Raw genomic sequence first — 26,689 nt, forward strand, 5'->3', positions numbered from 1 at the left:
CAGTGTCTAGGCACTTATAGCTACAGACTACTTGAGAAGGTACACAGTGTCTAGGCACTTCTAGCTACAAACTAGCTGAGAAGGAACACAGTGTCTAGGCACTTCTAGCTACAGACTAGTTAGGAAGGTACACAGTGTCTATGCACTTCTAGCTACAGACTAGTTAGGAAGGTACACAGTGTCTATGCACTTCTAGCTACAGACTAGTTGAGAAGGTACACAGTGTCTAGGCACTTCTAGCTACAAACTAGCTGAGAAGGAACACAGTGTCTAGGCACTTTTAGCTACAGACATATCCTTGTACACAGCATTTGGTGCTATCCAGGTCCTTTTACACTGTTGGTAGCATGTGGTGCTATCCATGCCCTGTACACTATCCATGTCCTGTACATTGCCATCTGGCAGAATGTGGTGCTATCCATGTCCTGTACACTATCCATGCCCTGTACACTGCCATCTAGCAGCATGTGATGCTATCCATGTCCTGTACACTATCCATGTCCTGTACACTATCCATGCCCTGTACATTGCCATCTGGCAGAATGTGGTGCTATCCATGTCCTTGTACGGTTCCATTTGGCAGCATTTGGTGCTATCCATGTCCTGTTTACTGCTATCTGGCAGAATGTGGTGCTATCCATGTCTTGTACACTGCTATCTGGCAGAATGTGGTGCTTTCCATATCCTTGTACAGTTCCATCAGGCAGCATTTGGTGCTATCCATGTCCTGTACACTGTTGGCAGCATTTGGTGCTATCCATGTCCTTGTGCACTGCTATCTGGCAGAATGTGGTGCTATCCATGTCTTGTACACTGCTGTCTGACAGAATGTGGTGCTATCCATATCCTTGTACAGTTCCATCTGGCAGCAAGTGGTGCTATCCATGTTCTTGTACACTGTTGGCAGCATGTGGTGCTATCCATGTCCTGTACACCGCCATCTGGCAGCATGTGGTGCTATCCATGTCCTGTACACCGCTATCTGGCAGCATGTGGTGCTATCCATGTCCTGTACACTGCTATCTGGCAGCAAGTGGTGCTATCCATGTCCTGTACACTGCTGGCAGCATGTGGTGCTATCCATGTCCTGTACACTGCTGGCAGCATGTGGTGCTATCCATGTCCTGTACACAACCAACTGGCAGCATGTGGTGCTATCCATGTCCTGTACACTGCTATCTGGCAGCATTTGGTGCTATCCATGTCCTGTACACTGCTGGCAGCATGTGGTGCTATCCATGTCCTGTACACCGCCATCTGACAGCATGTGGTGCTATCCATGTCCTGTACACCGCCATCTGGCAGCATTTGGTGCTATCCATGTCCTGTACACTGCTGGCAGCATTTGGTGCTATCCATGTCCTGTACACTGCCATCTGGCAGCATTTGGTGCTATCCATGTCCTGTACACTGCTATCTGGAAGCATTTGGTGCTATCCATGTCCTGTACACTGCTATCTGGCAGCAAGTGGTGCTATCCATGTCCTGTACACTGCTGGCAGCAAGTGGTGCTGTCCATGTCCTGTACACTGCTGGCAGCATGTGGTGCTATCCATGTCCTGTACACCGTTATCTGGCAGCATGTGGTGCTATCCATGTCCTGTACACTGCCATCTGGCAGCATGTGGTGCTATCCATGTCCTGTACACTGCTGGGAGCACGTGGTGCTATCCATGTCCTGTACACTGCTATCTGGCAGCAAGTGGTGCTATCCATGTCCTGTACACTGCTGGCAGCAAGTGGTGCTGTCCATGTCCTGTACACTGCTGGCAGCATGTGGTGCTATCCATGTCCTATACACCGTTATCTGGCAGCATGTGGTGCTATCCATGTCCTGTACACTGCCATCTGGCAGCATGTGGTGCTATCCATGTCCTGTACACTGCTGGGAGCACGTGGTGCTATCCATGTCCTGTACACTGCTATCTGGCAGCATGTTGTGCTATCCATGTCCTGTACACTGCTGGCAGCATGTGGTGCTATCCATGTCCTGTACTCCACCATCTGGCAGCATTTGGTGCTGTCCATGTCCTGTACACTGCTGGCAGCATGTGGTGCTATCCATGTCCTGTACACTGCCATCTGGCAGCATTTGGTGCTATCCATGTCCTGTACACCGCCATCTGGCAGCATGTGGTGCTATCCATGTCCTGTACACTGCTATCTGGCAGCATGTGGTGCTATCCATGTCCTGTACACCGTCATCTGGCAGCATTTGGTGCTATCCATGTCCTGTACACTGCTCTCTAGCAGGATGTGGTGCTATCCATGTCCTGTACACTGCTGGCAGCATGTGGTGCTATCCATGTCCTGTACACTGTTGGTAGCATGTGGTGCTATCCATGTCCTGTACACCGCCATCTGGCAGCATGTGGTGCTATCCATGTCCTGTACACTGTTGGTAGCATTTGGTGCTATCCATGTCCTGTACACCGCCATCTGGCAGCATGTGGTGCTATCCATGTCCTGTACACTGTTGGTAGCATGTGGTGCTATCCATGTCCTGTACACCGCCATCTGGCAGAATGTGGTGCTATCCATGTCCTGTACACCGCTGGCAGCAAGTGGTGCTATCCATGTCCTGTACACTGTTGGTAGCATGTGGTGCTATCCATGTCCTGTACACCGCCATCTGGCAGAATGTGGTGCTATCCATGTCCTGTACACTGCTGTCAGCAAGTGGTGCTATCTCAAGCTGAAAGAGGGATCTTGGCTGTGTTAGGACTTAGAAACTTGATCAAAGGGCAAAACAGATTTTTGTAATTGAACAAAAGTTCACATGTAAAAAGTGTGTCTGTCACTCAGGAAGAAAAGAAAAAGCTTCTCTTAGCCAGGCATCTAAACATTCAAAGGGACAGTGATTATTCTGGTCTTTTTATTAAGCTGAAAATGAGGTGAGATGGTGTGTTGAAAAAATGAGATGTTTTTTTGTAAGGGTCACCAGTAGATGATCAGTTGATTAACATCTGCAGACGAGAAACAGAGAAAGTAGTTGGTGCTCTACTGACAGGAGGAGAAGTCGTGAGTACATCTGCTTTATGCCACAAGGGTTCCTTACCTTTCATTGTGAGCACACAACCACACAGAGTAGCAAGTAGATTCAATGGGGCCATGGGTCGTGCAGTCATCTAAGACACAGCAATCCTACAATGCAGAATGACATACCTAAAGCACACAAGCATTGCATGATCATGTTGACATGCAGTCAGGCTAAGTGTTCCCTTGAGTCAACTGATCCGGGGTCATCTGAAGGTGGATAGTGGAGGAGGATTTGTCCATCTTATGGAACTAGTGCTTGAATCAACACGAACTGCATGTCTCAGCAATGGCTTTGTTTGTAGACCAACAAGGTCCAACAAGGTACAATATGGTCCAACGAGGTACAACATGGCCCAACAAGGTACAACATGGCCCCACAAGGTATAATAATATACCAGGTACAACATGGTCAAACGAGGTACAACATGGCCCCACAAGGTATAACAATATACCAGGTACAACATGGTCCAACAAGGTGCGACATGGTCCAACAAGGTGTGACATGGTCCAACAAGGTGCAACGTGGTCCAACAAGGTACAACAAGGGGAAACAATCCACAAGGGGTACTCAACAGTACTCAACATTTCCCTCGTCAAAGTCAGTGATAGCAAACAGGCAATACTTAAGTGGTTGATTCCAGTAATATTATCAACATGTTTTCTCTGAATGTTCAGAATTTGAGTTTCCTTTTCCCACTCCTGTCACCTTGCCATCTGTACACAGTGATTGATAATAAACCACCAATAATATACCACAAAACAATTTGTACTGGCAACACGCCAGCCTTGGAGATGGGAATTTGATGTCAAGGTTTAAACTGAATTTTAGTCCTAAAATTGTGTAATACTTTTACCATTTGATATCAGTTTGTCTAACTGTTCAGGCTTTCTCAGTTAATAAATGATCGATGGTGTTATTTGTCAAATTTGTACAGAGCGTGGCATTATTGATCGGTCTTTTTAAATATTTGGTATTTTAACTTGAATGTGATGCTACAGCAGAGTTCCCATTCAGATGACAGTCACGCTCGGTGCGGTGATGGACAAGTCAATCTAGCTACATGCAGCAGCAAGGTGGATATTGACAGACTGATTCTCCTCCAACTCCGGTGTTGGATGCTGGGAATCCTGGTTTGAGCTGCACTTGTATTTAAGTGGAAATGTTATGACACCATATGCTGTACATGCACACAGCTCACCACTCCGATGTGTTCAACAGGGTCGCGGTTGCACGCTATTCACAACTCCGTTGGTCTGGAGGGTCATGGTTGCACACAGTTCACAACTCTGTTGTTCTGGAAGGTCATGGTTGCGCACAGCTCACCACTCCATTGGTCTGGAGGGTCATGGTTGCACACAGTTCACAACTCCGTTGTTCTGGAGGGTCATGGTTGCACACAGTTCACCACTCTGATGTGTTCAACAGGGTCATGGTTGCACACAGTTCACCACTCTGATGTGTTCAACAGGGTCGCGGTTGCACACAGTTCACAACTCCATTGGTCTGGAAGGTCATGGTTGCACACAGCTCACCACTCTGATGTGTTCAACAGGGTCGCGGTTACACACAGCTCACCACTCCGATGGTCTGGAGGGTCATGGTTGCACACAGCTCACCATTCCGATGTGTTCAACAGGGTCGCGGTTGCACACAGCTCACCACTCCGTTGGTCTGGAGGGTCATGGTTGCACACGACTCACCACTCTGTTGGTCTGGAGGGCCATGGTTGCACACAGCTCACCATTTCGATGTGTTCAACAGGGTCGTAGTTGCACACAGTTCACAACTCCCTTGGTCTGGAGGGTCATGGTTGCACAGAGCTCGCATACTCCGATGTTGTTTGGGGAGGGGGGGAGGTGTGGTTGCCCACAGCTCACCATTCCGATGTGTTCAACCGGGTCATGGTTGCACATAGCTCACCACTCTGATGTGTTCAGGGGACGGTCAGGTAGCCTAGTGGTTAAAGCGTTCGCTCGTCATGCTGATGTGAACCAGACTGTTATCTCCACACTGTAGAGGAAACATAATATCACTGTAGAAAAAGGCCATGATGTGTCTTTGTTTTATGTGTCTAAATGAATGTGAAATTCTGTAATTTGCCTGCAAGTTTGGTGAAAATTGAGAAAAACCCTATTTTAATTGAGGTATAGAATAGAATATCATTACTGCTGTCTTTTCTGTGCCATTATGAACTGAGCCAGTCTCATCAGCTTCCCCAGGTGGAGGAGTTCATGATCCTGTGTGTGTAAATATAGAACTTCAGAATATGAGAGTGTGCTTCTACTATGGCTAATAGTCAGAGCAATAAGTTCATATTATATCCTGGTTCTACAATCAGTGGTCGATGGTGTGCAATATGTCAATATCCTGGTTCTACAATCAGTGGTTGATGGTGTGCAATATGTCAATATCTTGGTTCTACAATCAGTGGTTAATGGTTTGCAATATGTCAATATCCCGGTTCTACAATCAGTGGTTGATGGTGTGCAATATGTCAATATAATATCCTGGTTCTACAATCAGTGGTTAATGGTGTGCAATATGTCAATATAATATCCTAGTTCTACAATCAATGGTTGATGGTGTGCAATATATCAATATTATATCCTGGTTCTACAATCAGTGGTTAATGGTGTGCAATATGTCAATATAATATCCTGGTTCTACAATCAGTGGTTAATGGTGTGCAATATGTCAATATCCTGGTTCTACAATCAGTGGTTGATGGTGTGCAATATGTCAATATCCTGGTTCTACAATCAGTGGTTGATGGTGTGCAATATGTCAATATAATATCCTGGTTCTACAATCAGTGGTTGATGGTGTGCAATATGTCAATATAATATCCTGGTTCTACAATCAGTGGTTGATGGTGTGCAATATGTCAATATAATATCCTGGTTCTACAATCAGTGGTTGTCGTGTGCAATATGTCAATATCCTGGTTCTACAATCAGTGGTTGATGGTGTGCAATATGTCAATATCCTGGTTCTACAATCAGTGGTTGATAGTGTGCAATATGTCAATATAATATCCTGGTTCTACAATCAGTGGTTGATGGTGTGCAATATGTCAATATAATATCCTGGTTCTACAATCAGTGGTTGATGGTGTGCAATATGTCAATATAATATCCCGGTTCTACAATCAGTGGTTGTCGTGTGCAATATGTCAATATCCTGGTTCTACAATCAGTGGTTGATGGTGTGCAATATGTCAATATCCTGGTTCTACAATCAGTGGTTGATGGTGTGCAATATGTCAATATCCTAGTTCTACAATCAATGGTTGATGGTGTGCAATATGTCAATATCCTGGTTCTACAATCAGTGGTTGATGGTGTGCAATATGTCAATAATATATCCTGGGTCTACAATCAGTGGTTGATGGTGTGCAATATGTCAATATAATATCCTGGTTCTACAATCAGTGGTTGATGGTGTGCAATATGTCAATATAATATCCCGGTTCTACAATCAGTGGTTGATGGTGTGCAATATGTCAATATGATATCCCGGTTCTACAATCAGTGGTTGATGGTGTGCAATATGTCAATATTATATCCTAGTTCTACAATCAATGGTAGAATCTGAGACTCCAGTATTTAAGCAAATGTTCAGCACAATGCCTGTCTGTTTTCCCCTGAGACTCCAGTATTTAAGCACATGTTCAGCACAATGGCTCTCTGTATCCCCTGAGTCTCCTGTATTAAGCACATGTTCAACACAATGCCTGTCTGTATCCCCTGAGACTTCAGTATTTAAGCACATGTTCAGCACAATGGCTCTCTGTATCCCCTGAGACTCCTGTATTTAAGCTTATGTTCAGCACAATGGTTCTCTATATCCCCTGAGACTCCTGTATTTAAGCACATGTTCAGCACCATGGCTCTCTGTATCCCCTGAGACTCCTGTATTTAAGCACATGTTCAGCACAATGCCTCTCTGTATCCCGAGACTCCAGTCTTTAAGCACATGTTCCGCACAATGGCTCTCTGTCTCCCCTGAGACTCCTGTATTTAAGCAAATGTTCAGCACCATGGCTCTCTGTATCCCCTAAGACTCCTGTATTTAAGCACATGTTCAGCACAATGCCTGTCTGTATCCCCTGAGACTCCTGTATTTAAGCACATGTTCAGCACAATGCCTCTCTGTATCCCGAGACTCCTGTATTTAAGCACATGTTCAGCACAATGGCTCTCTGTCTCCCCTGAGACTCCTGTATTTAAGCAAATGTTCAGCACCATGGCTCTCTGTATCCCCTAAGACTCCTGTATTTAAGCACATGTTCAGCACAATGCCTGTCTGTATCCCCTGAGACTCCTGTATTTAAGCACATGTTCAGCACAATGCTCTCTGTATCCCGAGACTCCAGTATTTAAGCACATGTTCAGCACAATGGCTCTCTGTATCCCCTGAGTCTCCTGTATTTAAGCACATGTTCCGCACAATGGCTCTCTGTATCCCCTGAGTCTCCTGTATTTAAGCACATGTTCAGCATAATGGCTCTCTGTATCAGCTGAGACTTCAGTATTTAAACACATGTTCAGCACAATGGCTCTCTGTATCCCCTGAGACTCCAGTATTTAATTAAGCACATGTTCAGCACAATGCCTGTCTGTTTCCCCTGAGACTCCAGTATTTAAGCACATGTTCAGCACAATGGCTCTCTGTATCCCCTGAGTCTCCTGTATTAAGCACATGTTCAGCACAATGCCTGTCTGTATCCCCTGAGACACCTCACATATTCAGCATGCAGCCAGAGCTTTTAGTGATTATGACTGCTCATACTTCTATGTCAGAAACTCTGTTGTGGTTACTTGATCAGGATGGGAAAAAACTGTTGAGAGCAGAACTATTGGGATTTTCTGGTGACGTAACCCATTTCTGGATGTTGATGTTGAGGAGCCGTGTTACACTCTGTCTTTGTAATCAGGTTTCAGGGAAGCTTAGAACTTTGAAGTTTGAGCCAGCAAGGACTGATTGTTTCCAGAAATCGCAATGTTGCAATAAATAAACATGTTTTACTAATTTCATCCCAAAAGCCTATTTTTCTGGTGTATTATTCTTTTTGGGGAAAAAAAGTGGTAAACAAGAATATTATATCTCTGACTGTGTTGTTTTGTCTTTCAAACAATGATGAAAGTACATCACTGTGTAATGTAATACTTCCAAGTATGTGACTGCCACTGTTATATAATACTTCAAGTATGTGACTCACTGTTATGTAATACTTCAAGTATGTGACTATCACTGTTATATAATACTTAAAGTATGTGACTGCTGCTGTAATATAATACTTCAAGTATGTAACTGTTACTGTGTTAAATATAAGACTAATATTATGTGACTGTTAGTGTTATATTATACTTGAAATATGTGACTCAAATATGTGTATCTGTGTGTGTTTCTGTCTATTTCCCAGTGTGTGTATGCATCTGGAGAGTGTGAGTGTATCTTTGTTTGTGTGTATATGCATGCATCCATCTGTTTCTGTGTCTGAGTGTATGTCTGAGTTTGTGCGTACGTGCGTGCGTGCGTGCGTGCGTGCGTGTGTATATATCTCACTGCATCATTATAAAGGTCTGGTTCATCCTGGAGGTACGGACTTTACCTCCACCTGCTGGGGAGTCAGGTCATGATCTGTTGCTAAATGTTGAATAGAAGTATCTACATGTTTTAGGGAGTTTTATACACCTCATGTGAATGTGCTGTCTTTAGTCAGTAAGTTCTACCTGATCACTATATAACAGGACACTGGCCATGTCACTCAGAACACTGTGTAGTTGGTGGACAACAAGTGCAGCTATGATCTTTCTTGGAGTGAGTATGGTTTTACACCGCTTTTAACAATATTCCAGCGATATGACAGCTGGGACACCAGAAATAGGCTTCGCACATTGTACCCATGTTGGGAATCGAACCTGGGTGTTTGGCATGACGAGCGAAAGCTTTAACCACTAGGCTACCCGACGGCCCCCTTTCTTGTAGAAGTAAGGAGGTTGGTATTCCAGAGAGAAGCAGTTGCCATACAATATGCCATTAAAATCACTGAAACGGGATCAGTGTGTACAGCACAACAAGTGGAATATGGTTCTCTTAAAGTTGTGGATAAAAAATTGATTAATCAGTCAGGAATAATGAATGTTGCATTTCAGTAATGGGAAGGGTAATTTGTATTATCTGCTGGTGTTAATTGAGACATGAATTGCTACTCCACAGACCCCACTGTGATATACATCATCATTAAGTCCCCATTCAGCTTCAGCTTTAAGTCAGTCATCACGCCACCTTTTAACCAGCTGTGCAGTTTCCACAAGAAATGCCTGCTTTCATCTTGTGCTGGATCCCAGCCTAATGTTTGCCCTCTGACCTTTCCAGCAGGATCCCCTGTTTAACAATAACACATGCAATAGACAACCTCAGCCTGGGGGTGGTAGCCGGGGAGGCATTGAGGTGGCAGGGGCTAGATGCAGGGCCTGGATGAAGATGGAGGGGAGAGGGAGAGGCAATGTTGACAGGGAGAGGCAATGTTGATAGGGAGAGGCAATGTTGACAGGGAGGGGCAATGTTGATAGGGAGGGACAATGTTGACAGGGAGGGGCAATGTTGATAGGGAGAGGCAATGTTGACAGGGAGAGGCAATGTTGATAGGGAGAGGCAATGTTGACAGGGAGGGGCAATGTTGATAGGGAGGGGCAATGTTGATAGGGAGGGGCAATGTTGATAGGGAGGGGCAATGTTGATAGGGAGAGGCGATGTTGATAGGGAGGGGCAATGTTGATAGGGAGGGTTAATGTTGACAGGGAGATGCAATGTTGACAGGGAGAGGCAATGTTGATAGGGAGGGGCAATGTTGATAGGGAGGGTTAATGTTGATAGGGAGAGGCGATGTTGATAGGGAGGGGCAATGTTGATAGGGAGGGTTAATGTTGACAGGGAGAGGCAATGTTGACAGGGAGAGCCAATGTTGATAGGGAGAGGCAATGTTGACAGGGAGGGGCAATGTTGATAGGGAGGGACAATGTTGACAGGGAGGGGCAATGTTGATAGGGAGAGGCAATGTTGACAAGGAGGGGCGATGTTGATAGGGAGGGGTAATGTTGACAGGGAGGGTTAATGTTGATAGGGAGAGGCAATGTTGATAGGAAGGGTTAATGTTGACAGGGAGAGGCAATGTTGACAGGGAGAGGCAATGTTGATAGGGAGGGGCAATGTTGATAGGGAGGGGCAATGTTGATAGGGAGGGTTAATGTTGATAGGGAGGGGTAATGTTGATAGAGAGGGGCAATGTTGATAGGGAGGGTTAATGTTGATAGGGAGAGGCAATGTTGATAGGGAGGGGCAATGTTGATAGGAAGGGGCAATGTTGATAGGGAGAGGCAATGTTGATAGAGAGGGGTAATGTTGATAGGAAGGGGCAATGTTGATAGGGAGAGGCAATGTTGATAGGGAGGGGTTATGTTGATAAGGAAAGGCAATGTTGATAGGGAGGGTTAATGTTGATAGGGAGGGGCGATGTTGATAGGGAGGGGTAATGTTGATAGAGAGGGGTAATGTTGATAGGGAGCGGTAATGTTGATAGGGAGGGTTAATGTTGATAGGGAGAGGCAATGTTGATAGGGAGGGTTAATGTTGATAGGGAGAGGCAATGTTGATAGGGAGGGTTAATGTTGATAGGGAGGGTTAATGTTGACAGGGAGAGGCAATGTTGACAGGGAGAGCCAATGTTGATAGGGAGAGGCAATGTTGACAGGGAGGGGCAATGTTGATAGGGAGGGACAATGTTGACAGGGAGGGGCAATGTTGATAGGGAGAGGCAATGTTGACAGGGAGAGGCAATGTTGATAGGGAGAGGCAATGTTGACAGGGAGGGGCAATGTTGATAGGGAGGGGCAATGTTGATAGGGAGGGTTAATGTTGATAGGGAGAGGCAATGTTAATAGGGAGAGGCAATGTTGATAGGGAGGGGCGATGTTGATAGGGAGGGGCAATGTTGATAGGGAGGGTTAATGTTGACAGGGAGAGGCAATGTTGATAGGGAGGGGCAATGTTGACAGGGAGATGCAATGTTGACAGGGAGGGGCAATGTTGATAGGGAGAGGCAATGTTGACAAGGAGGGGCGATGTTGATAGGGAGGGGTAATGTTGACAGGGAGGGTTAATGTTGATAGGGAGAGGCAATGTTGATAGGAAGGGTTAATGTTGATAGGGAGAGGCAATGTTGATAGGGAGGGGTGATGTTGATAGAGACGGGTAATGTTGACAGGGAGAGGCAATGTTGATAGGGAGGGGCAATGTTGATAGGGAGGGGCAATGTTGATAGGGAGGGTTAATGTTGATAGGGAGGGGTAATGTTGATAGAGAGGGGCAATGTTGATAGGGAGGGTTAATGTTGATAGGGAGAGGCAATGTTGATAGGGAGGGGCAATGTTGATAGGAAGGGGCAATGTTGATAGGGAGAGGCAATGTTGATAGTGAGGGATAATGTTGATAGGAAGGGGCAATGTTGATAGGGAGAGGCAATGTTGATAGGGAGGGGTTATGTTGATAAGGAAAGGCAATGTTGATAGGGAGGGTTAATGTTGATAGGGAGGGGCGATGTTGATAGGGAGGGGTAATGTTGATAGAGAGGGGTAATGTTGATAGGGAGGGGTAATGTTGATAGGGAGGGTTAATGTTGATAGGGAGAGGCAATGTTGATAGGGAGGGTTAATGTTGATAGGGAGAGGCAATGTTGATAGGGAGGGTTAATGTTGATAGGGAGGGTTAATGTTGATAGGGAGGGGCAATGTTGATAGGGAGAGGCAATGTTGACAGGGAGGGGCAATGTTGATAGGGAGGGGTAATGTTGATAGAGAGGGGTAGTGTTGATAGGGAGGGGTAATGTTGATAGGGAGAGGCAATGTTGATTGAGAGAGGTAATGTTGATAGAGAGGGGTAATGCTGATAGGGAGGGGCAATGTTGATGGGGAGGGGCAATGTTGATAGGGAGGGGTAATGTTGATAGAGAGGGGTAGTGTTGATATGGAGGGGTAATGTTGATAGGGAGAGGCAATGTTGATAGGGAGGGGCAATGTTGATAGGGAGGGGCAATGTTGATAGAGAGGGGTAATGCTGATAGAGAGGGGCAATGTTGATAGGGAGGGGCAATGTTGATAGGGAGGGGCAATGTTGATAGGGAGGGGCAATGTTGATTGAGAGAGGCAATGTTGATAGAGAGGGGCAATGTTGATAGGGAGGGGTAATGTTGATAGAGAGGGGTAGTGTTGATAGGGAGAGGCAATGTTGACAGGGAAGGGCAATGTTGATAGGGAGGGGCAATGTTGATAGAGAGGGGTAGTGTTGATAGGGAGGGGTAATGTTGATAGGGAGAGGCAATGTTGATAGAGAGAGGTAATGTTGATAGAGAAGGGTAATGCTGATAGGGAGGGGTAATGTTGATAGGGAGGGGCAATGTTGACAGGGAAGGGCAATGTTGATAGGGAGGGGTAATGTTGATAGAGAGGGGTAGTGTTGATAGGGAGGGGTAATGTTGATAAAGAGAAGCTGCACTGATAGGGAGAAGAAGAGATTCTGGTACAGATGTATCCGTGGGGTGAGGTGACGTCCGACTACATGTGGAGCTCATTGTCATCACCCGTGTCTGGTAAACACAGCAGTAAGACAGCTCCCCAACACCTGCCAACAGTCATGTATCTAAACAACACAGCCAGACTCTCTGCCCCATCTAACATGGCCACTAAATATCTGCTCCCCAACACCTGCCAACAGTCATGTATCTAAACAACGCAGCCAGTCTCTGTGCCCCATCTAACACGGCCACTTGTCTGCTCCCCATCTACACACAAAGGACCGCCTCTGTGGCCTAGTGAACGAAAGTTCCGGGGTTTGACCCCTGTCTGTGTCATACCAAAGCATGTTAAAAGATGGTACTTGTTGTTACACTGTCTTGTGCTCAGCATTAAGGTGCTAAGACAAGAACTGGACAGTCAGTATACTGTATCTGAGTGGGATATTCATGTTAAACGGCAGCATGGTATCTCAGTGGGCGACTATATAAGCTGCGTTAGTCCAGACTAGTATAAGCAGCCAAACACACACACACAAGCATGCACATCCCTATATAAGTGCAATTATCTTGAACAAGACGTTAAGCCCCATTTCACCTCACCTCTACACACAAACTCATTGGCACTTTCATCATTCTGCCTTGTCTGAGGAGTGGGGTGGTGTCAGTTGGACTCTCAATACCCTCAAATGAAGGTAGGGACCTTCAGTGCACTGTAGTTGGAGGTAACATTAGCAATGTCAATGGATAGTCAAGTTGAAATGCTGGTGAGAGGTTGAGTGAGTGAGTAAATTTATTGATGGATGGCTCGTGTGTTTGTACCTTGATATTGTCAGACAGTCTTGAAGGATGTGATATTCGCAGTTGAAACACTAGTCCTCGATTGTTATCAGGACTTAAAGTAAAAGTACAAAAACATGCTTGTAAAAGGTGACTGTCAGTTAGCAAGTGTTGAGCTCTTTCCCTCTGTCAACACTGATGAGAGGAATATTGAGTCTTCAACTTATCTAATTCCACATTTTTACTGAAATCATATCTCACAGACGCCCCAGTAATGCAGGTTTAAAGTGGCTATGGATTGTGATCGCCAGTAGGTTTCTTTGATGTTGGTATAATTTGTCATCATTTGCCAGTCTATATTGATACCAAACATCTATTGATGATAATCAGTTTTCACAATTCCCTTGATTTTGGTTACATCAATACTTGTCTGAGACAAGGCAGCCTTGTTAGGGCATTGACTAAGCCTGTTGAGCCACTCCTAAGTCAGGGGGCACCTGCTAGTGAGATCTGCACTCAGTTGACGTGTTCTTACCAGGTAATGCCAGCAGACAAGGGTTATCCTCAGAAGATGGGATTTTCTATTTGTGTTAATAACAATTTAGCTGACAATGTAGTCAGGATGCTTGTATTATGTACATGGTCAAGGTGATCAATTGTTTCCAGAGGAGGAAAGATTTCAGTTGAGGTGTAAGGGCTTCCATTTGCAACATTCCTCCTGTAGCATAATGCCAACAGCAGGATCACCTCTGTAACATCTTGTAGTCCACAGCAAGACCACCTCTGTAACATCTTGTAGTCAACAGCAGGATCATCTCTGAGCATCTTGTAGTCCACAGCAGGATCATCTCTGGAACATCTTGTAGTCCACGGCAGGATCAATTCTGTAACACCTTTTGGTCCACAGCAGGACCACCTCTGTAACATCTTGTAGCAGGATCAATTCTGTAACATCTTGTAGTCCACCACCTCTGTAACATCTTATAGTCGACAGCAGGATCACCTCTGTAACATCTTGTAGTCCAGAGCAGGATCACCTCTGTAACATCTTGAAGCCCACAGCAGCATCACCTCTGTAACATCTTGTAGCCCACAGCAGGATCACCTCTGTAACATCTTGTAGCCCACAGCAGCAACACCTCTGTAACATCTTGAAGCCCACAGCAGCATCACCTCTGTAACATCTTGTAGCCCACAGCAGGATAACCACTGTCCTGTCCAGTAGAATATTGATCAATGTTTTAAGTTTCAAGTTTTTGTTGATGCAATTTTTGATCACACATCAAATTGTTTCAAATCAGTGTTTGCCATTAAATGAGTGAAAATAGCCAACTTGTAAAAGCCACTCCAATCATTGTATTAGCATTTATATTACAATTACATGTTAGAACCACTTCCCCAAACAACCAGTGCCGATGTTGAAGAGGGCTATTAGTTGGTGATCATGCGTGCGCCTTCCACCTAATTACACAGGCTGATTAATGCTCATGAATGATTATGTGGAATTCCTTGTCCTCGGACTGGTTGTGTAGGAAGTTGGAGTTTATGAAGATTTCTCCTGCTTTTCCAGTCCATAAATCCATCTGTCTTAGGTAGTGAATGTAAACCTCTGTTGACCTCATATCACACAGATTACGTCGTTGTTACGAGCTTCAGGTAATCATTGGAGTTCTCCAGTAAATTGACAAAAATAAAAAAGGAGCTAAATTCACCAATTAGTTGAAGCCCGATTCAACAGAAACTGCCTCCTTCCTGATGGAGGAGAATAATCCAAGAATAAACGGGAACCGCTCACAAAATGACTGCTCTTATTAGAAAGTGAGCCGTCTAGCTTGCAAAGATCCAGCAGAAGAACGGACAATCTAAAACTAACCCTGCTCTGCCTGTGATCCTGCCTCCTACATCTCCATCTTTCTTCCATCCATTTGTTCTTTATGGGGACAATAAAGGAAGTGCAGACTCACAGCAGTGGGAGCGAAGCAAGCATCTCATACACTCCCAGGGCTCTTCAAGTCAATACAGCTTATTGCTGGAGTGGTCACCTTGCTGCATGTGGAGCATGTGGTCTGGAGAGTGCTCCCACCCCCACCGTCCCTGTGGACTGTATCTACCCAGGCATGCAAGGAGGGCACCCTGGAGCATGTGGTCTGGAGAGTGCTCCCACCCCCACCGTCCCTGTGGACTGTATCTACCCAGGCATGCAAGGAGGGCACCCTGGAGCATGTGGTCTGGAGAGTGCTCCCACCCCCACCACCCCTGTGGACTGTATCTACCCAGGCATGCAAGGAGGACACCCTGGAGCATGTGGTCTGGAGAGTGCTCCCACCCCCACCACCCCTGTGGACTGTATCTACCCAGGCATGCAAGGAGGGCACCCTGGAGCATGTGGTCTGGAGAGTGCTCCCACCCCCACCACCCCTGTGGACTGTATCTACCCAGGCATGCAAGGAGGACACCCTGGAGCATGTGGTCTGGAGAGTGGCACCCCCCACAACCCTGGGGGACTGTATCTACCCAGGCATGCAAGGAGGGCACCCTGGAGCATGTTTTCTGGAGAAGGCACTCTCTCTCCTGTTTCTAGCACCATGAGTGAGTGAGTGAGTGAGTGAGATTTAGTGAGTGGGTGGGTGGGTGAGTGGTTGTGCAAATCAAACCTGTTGCAACAAATAACACACTATATACTGAGCCATTACTATTTGAAAATGATCAAATCTGTCTGAGCACAAATCTAGGAAATGAAGTATGTCTCACTGATTTATGGTACAGGTAGAACGTGGATAGAACAAACTACAAGGGACTGGAGAAATCAGTTTGTTCTATACGTTGTTCATTATATACATTTTCATTCCGAAACGTCCGCCATCTTGGTTAAAACAAAACACAATGCTCATAACTGCAGCACTTGTATTAGCACTCCATAGAATTTAATTAATAACATTTCATAACATTCATTTAATAACACAAAATTCATCACGGTTTTAGAACATTGTTCATCAAATAGGTATTTAGCATTTCACCATTTACATACACGAAGCTGTGAAGTCCAAGAACTTTCTCTGGCCTCGATTTGCTGACTGCGTTTGTGAAACATCCTCGTTGAGATCGGGAAGATCAGGAAGATCAGGAAAAGTGTTAATGATGGTGCTCAGTGTGGATGTAGGAATGTCAAGTTCCATTGCAATGTCTCTCTTAGCTTTTATGCCTGTATCAACATCATTTATGATTCATAATTTTGTATCTAGACTTTCTAGACTTTCCTCTTACTGCTGTCCGCCATGACAGTTAGCCGTATATAGTTCGTGATATACAAACATTTTATATGATAGTATAGAGGATATAAATTGGGGATTTTGTAACAGTTTGTTGTGTGTGTCCCTTTTGGGAATATGAATATATATGTTATGGTTCTTTATCCAATGTTGCTTCGTCCACTAGCAATGGTACTTAAAATCTCCCCTTCTCAAATTTCTGGAACTTATATGATTTTCACGTGACATTCTCACACTGCTGTTGAGAATAGCTGCAGCAGTGGCTCAGTTTAGTGAGTCAGGAACAAAAACAGCTGCCTGGACAACCACTTCTTCAAACATAGGACAAATATGGTTCAAATTGCAGACACTGAACCATGTTTGTCACGGCACTTGATATAGATTGAGTGTTTTGGATGTGTAGACTGTCCAACATTGACTACTTCATGCTCATTGTACTTGTCAGAGTTACAACACTCTTCAGAAAACACATTTAGCTAAACTTTCATTGACATGTGACTCAACTGACAGACCGACCGGCAGACAGACCGACAGACAGAGAGTTCCCAGATAGACAGACATCTCCTTGACAGTCAGGTTAAGGGTCACATGACATGACTACAACTAGTTGAGGTATTTGGAGGTTGAAATTAGCACCTGATAGATTTTCGACCAAATTTAATGTATGGAACTTACCATTAAATAGAGATGGACCAAGAAGGATCAGTGTTCTATTTAAAAGATTGTCAATACAGAAGATGTATTCAGAAGATGTATTGTAAAAGAAGAGGCTTAATAAGACCTAGTGCACTCTCCAGGTGATCAATTCAGAAGATGTATTGTGAAGGTAGAGGCTATAAGCACGGTCCACTCTCCAGGTGATCTATACAGAAGATGTATTGTAAAGGTAGAGGCTATAAGACCCAGCGCAATTCTCCAGGTGATCTATACAGAAGATGTATTGCGAAGCTAGAGGCTATAAGACCTCGTGCACTCTCCAGGTGATCTATACAGAAGATGTATTGTGAAGGTAGAGGCTATAAGACCCTGCGCACTCTCCAGGTGATCTATACAGAAGATGTATTGTGAAGGTAGAGGCTAATAGACCTAGTGTACTCTCCAGATGATCTCTACAGAAGATGTATTGTGAAGGTAGAGGCTAATAGACCTAGTGTACTCTCCAGATGATCTATACAGAAGATGTATTGTGAAGGTAGAGGCTATAAGACCTAGTGCACTCTCCAAGTGATCTATACAGAAGATGTGTTGTGAAGGTAGAGGCTATAAGACCCAGCGCAATTCTCCAGGTGATCTATACAGAAGATGTATTGTGAAGGTAGAGGCTATAAGACCTAGTGCACTCTCCAGGTGATCTATACAGAAGATGTATTGTGAAGGTAGAGGCTATAAGACCTAGTGCACTCTCCAGGTGATCTATACAGAAGATGTATTGTGAGTGTAAAGGCTATAAGATGCGGTTCACTCTCCAGGTGATCTATACAGAAGATGTATTGTGAAGGTAGAGGCTATAAGACCCAGCGCAATTCTCCAGGTGATCTATACAGAAGATGTATTGTGAAGGTAGAGGCTATAAGACCTAGTGCACTCTCCAGGTGATCTATACAGAAGATGTATTGTGAAGGTAGAGGCTATAAGACCTTGTGCACTCTCCAGGTGATCTATACAGAAGATGTATTGTGAAGGTAGAGGCTAGAAGATGCGGTTCACTCTCCAGGTGATCTATACAGAAGATGTATTGTGAAGGTAGAGGCTATAAGACCTAGTGCACTCTCCAGGTGATCTATACAGAAGATGTATTGTGAAGGTAGAGGCTATAAGACCTAGTGCACTCTCCAAGTGATCTATACTGAAGATGTATTGTGAGTGTAAAGGCTATAAGATGCGGTTCACTCTCCAGGTGATGTTTCTTCTTGTGTTTCTTGTACCTGGGATCTGTAGACTGATTCTGCTCCAGGACCCACCATTATTCTTGATATGGGATTAAACTGTTTGACTGAGTTACCATTCAGCAAGTCTTTATGGTTTAATCGTTACTCTGGTGTTTGATCAAGTGTGCTGGCTTTCATCAAGTGCAGGATTTGAGCCACTCCCAGTGGTGCACTATCCAGGAGAACCTTCAGCATGTGCTGATAGCTGCTTGTGTTTGTGCCAGTCACTTCTGGTTATTTTGGTCTGGTTTGTGTGCACTCCACAGTTATTAATTTTATCATTGATTTGTTGATTTATCTAGCAAATAGAAAAGCAAGTCAATTGTGCTGATTGTTGATAAGTGAAATAAAATCTGAATGGAAATAGGTGACGTGTTGACGTTTCCCTCAGTGTTGGAAATATATTCATTGGTCAGTTCCAAACATCAATACTTTCATGAGCTATGTTCACATCTTTGTGAAGCAACAGACGGACCAGAATTAGCAAATGTGTAGGCGTATTGTTCGGGACTGTATGCATATCATATTTGATTTACTTGTTGATGTGATGTTGAGACATTTATATATTGTATATAGTTATATAGCCAGTATGTCCGTCCGTCTGTCCATTCTTCCATCTGTCCATCAGTCTGGACGTCCGTCCGTCTGTCTGTCCGTCTGTCTGTCCCTAATTATTTCCTTTTCTGGGGCAGAACTCAAAACCCATTCAATACTTTCTGTAAAACTTTGCATGTCTATCAGACTCATTCTGAACTGGTGCCTTTTGCTATTAAGCACTTTTAGAAATTTTGATTTTTTACGTTTCCATGGCAACAAGTTGGAGTTAAGTTTTAATATTGGGTGGGTTCGCTTATGGAGTATAACAAATAAACTGTTAAATATTTCCTTGCCAAACATTGCTTGTCTATATATACAGCACATACTGAACTGGTGCCATTTGATATTAAGGAGTTTTAGAAATCTTTATTTTAGAATTTCCATTGCAGCTATTTTGACATGGGCTAAGAGAAATGTTGGGTCAGTTACCTGGTTTGGGACCATAACGGTTAAAATGGGCAGGGGATATAGATGTCTTCATTGACAATATGTTTGTTTAGTTATTGTTTCTTGTAATTTGTCATTTGTTTGCATAAAAACCCTACAGAAACACACTCGTTTTACTTTCCATTTCATATGAATGAGACCATGGTGGATCTTTTGTGGGTAAACAATGTATGCTTCTTCAAAAACATTCAACTTTTGACTCATAAACAGAATTGCACATTTACTTGTGGTTACTTTACAGGCAGCTGCCAGGGGGATATGTCATCTTTCTGATGACTCTTGTTATCATTGTTTGTGTCAGTACATATTCCCTCCTGAGTTCCTTTATGTCGGAACGATGGGTATCTTTCCTAATTCCTGCACAGCCTGAAGGCATGTTGTCCAACAGATCCTATTTCCAGCCATTTCTACAATACACACAGCAGATTAACTGCACTTCACGACACCATCACTGCACCATCATGGTGTCCAACAGATCCTATTTCCAGCCATTTCTACAAAACACACAGCAGATTAACTGCACTTCAAGACACCATCACTGCACCATCATGGTGTCCAACAGATCCTATTTCCAGCCATTTCTACAATACACACAGCAGATTATTTGCACTTCACGACACCATCACTGGACCATCATGGTGTCCAACAGATCCTATTTCCAGCCATTTCTACAATACACACAGCAGATTAACTGCACTTCAAGACACCATCACTGCACCATCATGGTGTCCAACAGATCCTATTTCCAGCCATTTCTACAATACACACAGCAGATTATTTGCACTTCACGACACCATCACTGGACCATCATGGTGTCCAACAGATCCTATTTCCAGCCATTTCTACAATACACACAGCAGATTAACTGCACTTCAGGACACTATCACTGCACCATCATGTTGTCCAACAGATCCTATTTCCAGCCATTTCTACAATACACACAGCAGATTAACTGCACTTCACGACACCATCACTGCACCATCATGGTGTCCAACAGATCCTATTTCAAGCCATTTCTACAATACACACAGCAGATTAACTGCACTTCACAACACCATCGCTGCACCATCATGGTGTCCAACAGATCCTATTTCCAGCCATTTCTACAATACACACAGCAGATTAACTGCACTTCACGACACCATCACTGCACCATCATGGTGTCCAACAGATCCTATTTCAAGCCATTTCTACAATACACACAGCAGATTAACTGCACTTCACAACACCATCGCTGCACCATCATGGTGTCCAACAGATCCTATTTCCAGCCATTTGTACAATACACACAGCAGATTAACTGCACTTCACAACACCATGGCTGCACCATCATGGTGTCCAACAGATCCTATTTCCAGCCATTTGTACAATACACACAGCAGATTAACTGCACTTCACGACACCATCACTGCACCATCATGTTGTCCAACAGATCCTATTTCCAGCAATTTCTACAATACACACAGCAGATTAACTGCACTTCACAACACCATCACTGCACCATCATGGTGTCCAACAGATCCTATTTCCAGCCATTTCTACAATACACACAGCAGATTAACTGCACTTCACGACACCATCACTGCACCATCATGGTGTCCAACAGATCCTATTTCCAGCCATTTGTACAATACACACAGCAGATTAACTGCACTTCACGACACCATCACTGCACCATCATGGTGTCCAACAGATCCTATTTCCAGCCATTTGTACAATACACACAGCAGATTAACTGCTCTTCACATGACTAAATGTCAAATTTCATCTGATGAGTGTCGTCACCTGTACTGTAATGTATTGCACCAGTGATAGGGTGGGTATGGTGCAGTGATGGTGCAGTGATGGTGCAGTGATGGTGTTGTGATGGTGCAGTGATGGTGTTGTGATGGTGCAGTGATGGTGTTGTGATGGTGTTGTGATGATGCAGTGATGGTGTTGTGATGGTGATGTGATGGTGTTGTGATGGTGTTGTGATGGTGATGTGATGGTGCAGTGATGGTGTTGTGATGGTGCAGTGATGGTGTTGTGATGGTGTTGTGATGGTGCAGTGATGGTGCAGTGATGGTGTTGTGATGGTGTTGTGATGGTGCAGTGATGGTGCAATGATGGTGCAGTGATGGTGTTGTGATGGTGTTGTGATGGTGATGTGATGGTGCAGTGATGGTGTTGTGATGGTGCTGTGATGGTGTTGTGATGGTGTTGTGATGGTGCAGTGATGGTGTTGTGATGGTGCAGTGATGGTGTTGTGATGGTGTTGTGATGGTGTTGTGATGGTGTTGTGATGGTGCAGTGATGGTGCAGTGATGGTGGTGTGATGGTGTTGTGATGGTGCAGTGATGGTGTTGTGATGGTGTTGTGATTGTGTTGTGATGGTGCAGTGATGGTGTTAGTGATGGTGATGTGATTGTGTTGTGATGGTGCAGTGATGGTGTTAGTGATGGTGCAGTGATGGTGTTAGTGATGGTGTTGTGATGGTGTTGTGATGGTGCAGTGATGGTGCAGTGATGGTATTGTGATGGTGTTGTGATGGTGTTGTGATGGTGCAGTGATGGTGCAGTGATGGTGTTGTGATGGTGTTGTGATGGTGCAGTGATGGTGCAGTGATGGTGTTGTGATGGTGTTGTGATGGTGCAGTGATGGTGTTGTGATGGTGTTGTGATTGTGTTGTGATGGTGCAGTGATGGTGTTAGTGATGGTGCAGTGATGGTGTTAGTGATGGTGCAGTGATGGTGTTGTGATGGTGTTGTGATTGTGTTGTGATGGTGCAGTGATGGTGTTAGTGATGGTGCAGTGATGGTGTTAGTGATGGTGATGTGATTGTGTTGTAATGGTGTTGTCTGGCTGATGATGATGCATGGAGAAGCCAACAACAGACATGTTCCTTGTGTTGTCCAGTAGCACCTTGCTTGATAACGGTACAAGGAATGTCGCCATTACAGTAAAGTAAAGAAGTTGTTATCCATTAATTGTGTCTACTTGAACATACAGACATGTTGTCCAGTAGCACCTCTGCAATTTCATACCTCCATGTTGCTTGTGTTCTACAGGAGCACCGGTCACACCCTGACCAGGACAAGATGGTCAGTGAAAATGGAGGGAAGGGCCCCCCAGACAAGGGGCAGATGTTCCCAAACCTCGCTCTTCCATCAACTTACAAACCAAAGTGTGAAATCCTTGCAAAGGAAGCCCTGTCTGCGATCAACCGAGCTACAACAACCATGTGTCGTCAGCAGATAGCAGACATCTCGTGTCTGACAAGGGAGGGGAAGATGTACGCCGACACACTGCCCAGGCTGTGTCCACTCAAAGGTAAGAATTAGTCACCCGTGGGAGTCATCGGGTTCCCTGATGGTCATTATGTTTGTGTTGCTTGGATGCATCAGTGTGTTAGGGTTAAGGTTAGGTGTTTGTGTCACCAGGTGGATGCATCAGTGTGTTAGGATTAGGGTTAGGTGTTTGTGTCACCAGGTGGATGCATCAGTGTGTTAGGGTTAGGGTAAGGGTTAGGTGTTTGTGTCACCAGGTGGATGCATCAGTGTGTTAGGGTTAGGGTTAAGGTTAGGTGTTTGTGTTGCTTGGAGGATGCATCAGTGTGTTAGGGTTAAGGTTAGGTGTTTGTGTCACCAGGTGGATGCATCAGTGTGTTAGGGTTAAGGCTAGGTGTTTGTGTCACCAGGTGGATGCATCAGTGTGTTAGGGTTAAGGTTAGGTGTTTGTGTTGCTTGGAGGATGCATCAGTGTGTTAGGGTTAAGGCTAGGTGTTTGTGTCACCAGGTGGATGCCTCAGTGTGTTAGGGTTAGGGTTAGGTCTTTTTGTCACCAGGTGGATGCATCAGTGTGTTAGGGTTAAGGTTAGGTGTTTGTGTTGCTTGGAGGATGCATCAGTGTGTTAGGGTTAAGGCTAGGTGTTTGTGTCACCAGGTGGATGCATCAGTGTGTTAGGGTTAAAGTTAGGTGTTTGTGTCACCAGGTGGATGCATCAGTGTGTTAGGGTTAGGGTAAGGGTTAGGTGTTTGTGTCACCAGGTGGATGCATCAGTGTGTTAGGGTAAGGGTTAGGTGTTTGTGTTGCTTGGAGGATGCATCAGTGTGTTAGGGTAAGGGTTAGGTGTTTGTGTTGCTTGGTGGATGCATCAGTGTGTTAGGGTTTAGGTTAGGTGTTTGTGTCACCAGGTGGATGCATCAGTGTGTTAGGGTTAAGGTTAGGTGTTTGTGTCACCAGGTGGATGCATCAGTGTGTTAGGGTAAGGGTTAGGTGTTTGTGTTGCTTGGAGGATGCATCAGTGTGTTAGGGTTAGGGTTAAGGTTAGGAGTTTGTGTCACCAGGTGGATGCATCAGTGTGTTAGGGTTTAGGTTAGGTGTTTGTGTCACCAGGTGGATGCATCAGTGTGTTAGGGTTAAGGTTAGGTGTTTGTGTCACCAGGTGGATGCATCAGTGTGTTAGGGTAAGGGTTAGGTGTTTGTGTTGCTTGGAGGATGCATCAGTGTGTTAGGGTTAGGGTTAGGTGTTTGTGTCACCAGGTGGATGCATCAGTGTGTTAGGGTTAGGGTTAAGGTTAGGAGTTTGTGTCACCAGGTGGATGCATCAGTGTGTTAGTGTTAGGGTTAGGTGTTTGTGCAGCTGCAGCATTTTTAAAAGGAAGGAGTCCACAATATCAAAATCCTGTCTCAGATAATTTTATTTTTCAAAAGCAAGGGGGTCCTCATGTGTGACATGTGTCCAGTGGACCTCAGTGTGTCACGTGGACCTCGGTGTGTCATCACTAAGTGTGTCACATGGACCTTGGTGTGTCATCACTAAGTGTGTCCAGTGGATCTCAGTATGTCACATGGAACTCGGTGTGTCATCACTAAGTGTGTCACATGGACCTTGGTGTGTCATCACTAAGTGTGTCCAGTGGACCTCAGTATGTCACATTGACCTTGATGTGTCATCACTAAGTGTGTCTAGTGGACCTCAGTGTATCTAGTGGACCTCAGTGTGTCCAGTGGACCTCGGTGTCACATGGACCTTGATGTGTCATCACTAAGTGTGTCCAGTGGACCTCAGTGTGTCACATGGACCTTAATGTGTCATCACTAAGTGTGTCAAGTGGACCTCGGTGTCACGTGGACCTTGATGTGTCATTACTAAGTGTGTCACATGGACCTCGGTGTCACATGGACCTTGTTGTGTCATCACTAAGTGTGTCCAGTGGACCTTGATGTCACGTGGATCTCGGTGTGTCATCACTAAGTGTGTCCAGTGGACCTCAGTGTGTCAAGTGGACCTCAGTGTGTCAAGTGGACCTCAATGTGTCAAGTGGACCTTGATGTGTCATCACTAAGTGTGTCAAGTGGACCTTGGTGTGTCATCACTAAGTGTGTCAAGTGGACCTCAGTGTGTCACATGGACCTTGGTGTCACATGGACCTCGGTGTGTCATTACTAAGTGTGTCCAGTGGACCTCAGTGTGTCAAGTGGACCCCAGTGTGTCAAGTGGACTTTGATGTGTCATCACTAAGTGTGTCCAGTGGACCTCAGTGTGTCACGTGGACCTCAGTGTGTCAAGTGGACCTCAGTGTGTCACGTGGACCTCAGTGTGCCCAGTGGACCTCGGTGTCATATGAACCTTGGTGTGTCATCACTAAGTGTGTCCAGTGTACCTCAGTGTGTCACGTGGACCTCAGTGTGTCCAGTGGACCTCGGTGTCATATGAACCTTGGTGTGTCATCACTAAGTGTGTCCAGTGTACCTCAGTGTGTCACATGGATCTTGATGTGTCATCACTAAGTGTGTCCAGTGTACCTCAGTGTGTCACGTGGACCTCAGTGTGTCCAGTGGACCTCAGTGTCATATGAACCTTGGTGTGTCATCACTAAGTGTGTCCAGTGTACCTCAGTGTGTCACATGGATCTTGATGTGTCATCACTAAATGTGTCAAGTGGACCTCGGTGTTTCACAAGGACCTTGGTTTGTCATCACTCATTGTGTCCAGTGGACCTCAGTGTGTCACGTGAATCTTGATGTGTCATCACTAAGTGTGTCCAGTGGACCTCAGTGTGTCATATGGACCTTGATGTGTCATCACTAAGTGTGTCCAGTGGACCTCAGTGTGTCACATGGATCTCGGTGTCACGTGGACCTCGGTGTGTCATCACTGTGTCCAGTGGACCTCAGTGTGTCAATAGGACCTCAGTGTGTCAAGTGGACCTCAATGTGTCAAGTGGACCTTGATGTGTCATCACTAAGTGTGTCAAGTGGACCTTGGTGTGTCATCACTAAGTGTGTCCAGTGTACCTCAGTGTGTCAAGTGGACCTCAGTGTGTCAAGTGGACCTCAATGTGTCAAGTGGACCTTGATGTTTCAAGGGGACCTTGATGTGTCATCACTAAGTGTGTCAAGTGGACCTTGGTGTGTCATCACTAAGTGTGTCCAGTGGACCTCAGTATGTCAAGTGGACCTCAGTGTGTCAAGTGGACCTCAATGTGTCAAGTGGTCCTTGATGTGTCATCACTAAGTGTGTCCAGTGGACCTCAGTGTGTCAAGTGGACCTCAATGTGTCAAGTGGACCTTGGTGTGTCATCACTAAGTGTGTCCAGTGGACCTCAGTGTGTCACGTGAATCTTGATGTGTCATCACTAAGTGTGTCCAGTGGACCTCAGTGTGTCATATGGACCTTGATGTGTCATCACTAAGTGTGTCCAGTGGACCTCAGTGTGTCACATGGATCTCGGTGTCACGTGGACCTCGGTGTGTCATCACTGTGTCCAGTGGACCTCAGTGTGTCAATAGGACCTCAGTGTGTCAAGTGGACCTCAATGTGTCAAGTGGACCTTGATGTGTCATCACTAAGTGTGTCAAGTGGACCTTGGTGTGTCATCACTAAGTGTGTCCAGTGGACCTCAGTGTGTCAAGTGGACCTCAGTGTGTCAAGTGGACCTTGATGTGTCAAGGGGACCTTGATGTGTCATCACTAAGTGTGTCAAGTGGACCTTGGTGTGTCATCACTAAGTGTGTCCAGTGGACCTCAGTATGTCAAGTGGACCTCAGTGTGTCAAGTGGACCTCAATGT

At 45.1% G+C, this 26,689-nt stretch overlaps 1 protein-coding gene across 1 annotated transcript in view; it reads left to right on the forward strand.

Annotated features, from left to right (window-relative positions):
• Nucleotides 1-26,689, forward strand: part of LOC139469348 (xylosyltransferase oxt-like) — a 97,408-nt gene that overhangs the window by 9,757 nt on the left and 60,962 nt on the right. The window contains exon 2 of the mRNA XM_071251498.1: nucleotides 22,683-22,944. Within this exon, the coding sequence (XP_071107599.1) occupies nucleotides 22,683-22,944 (262 nt within the window). The remainder of the gene's footprint in view (nucleotides 1-22,682; nucleotides 22,945-26,689) is intronic.

The sequence above is a fragment of the Haliotis cracherodii genome, unplaced genomic scaffold, assembly GCF_022045235.1.
Source record: "Haliotis cracherodii isolate W230 unplaced genomic scaffold, xgHalCrac1.p SCAF_2, whole genome shotgun sequence".
Lineage (NCBI taxonomy): Eukaryota > Metazoa > Mollusca > Gastropoda > Lepetellida > Haliotidae > Haliotis > Haliotis cracherodii.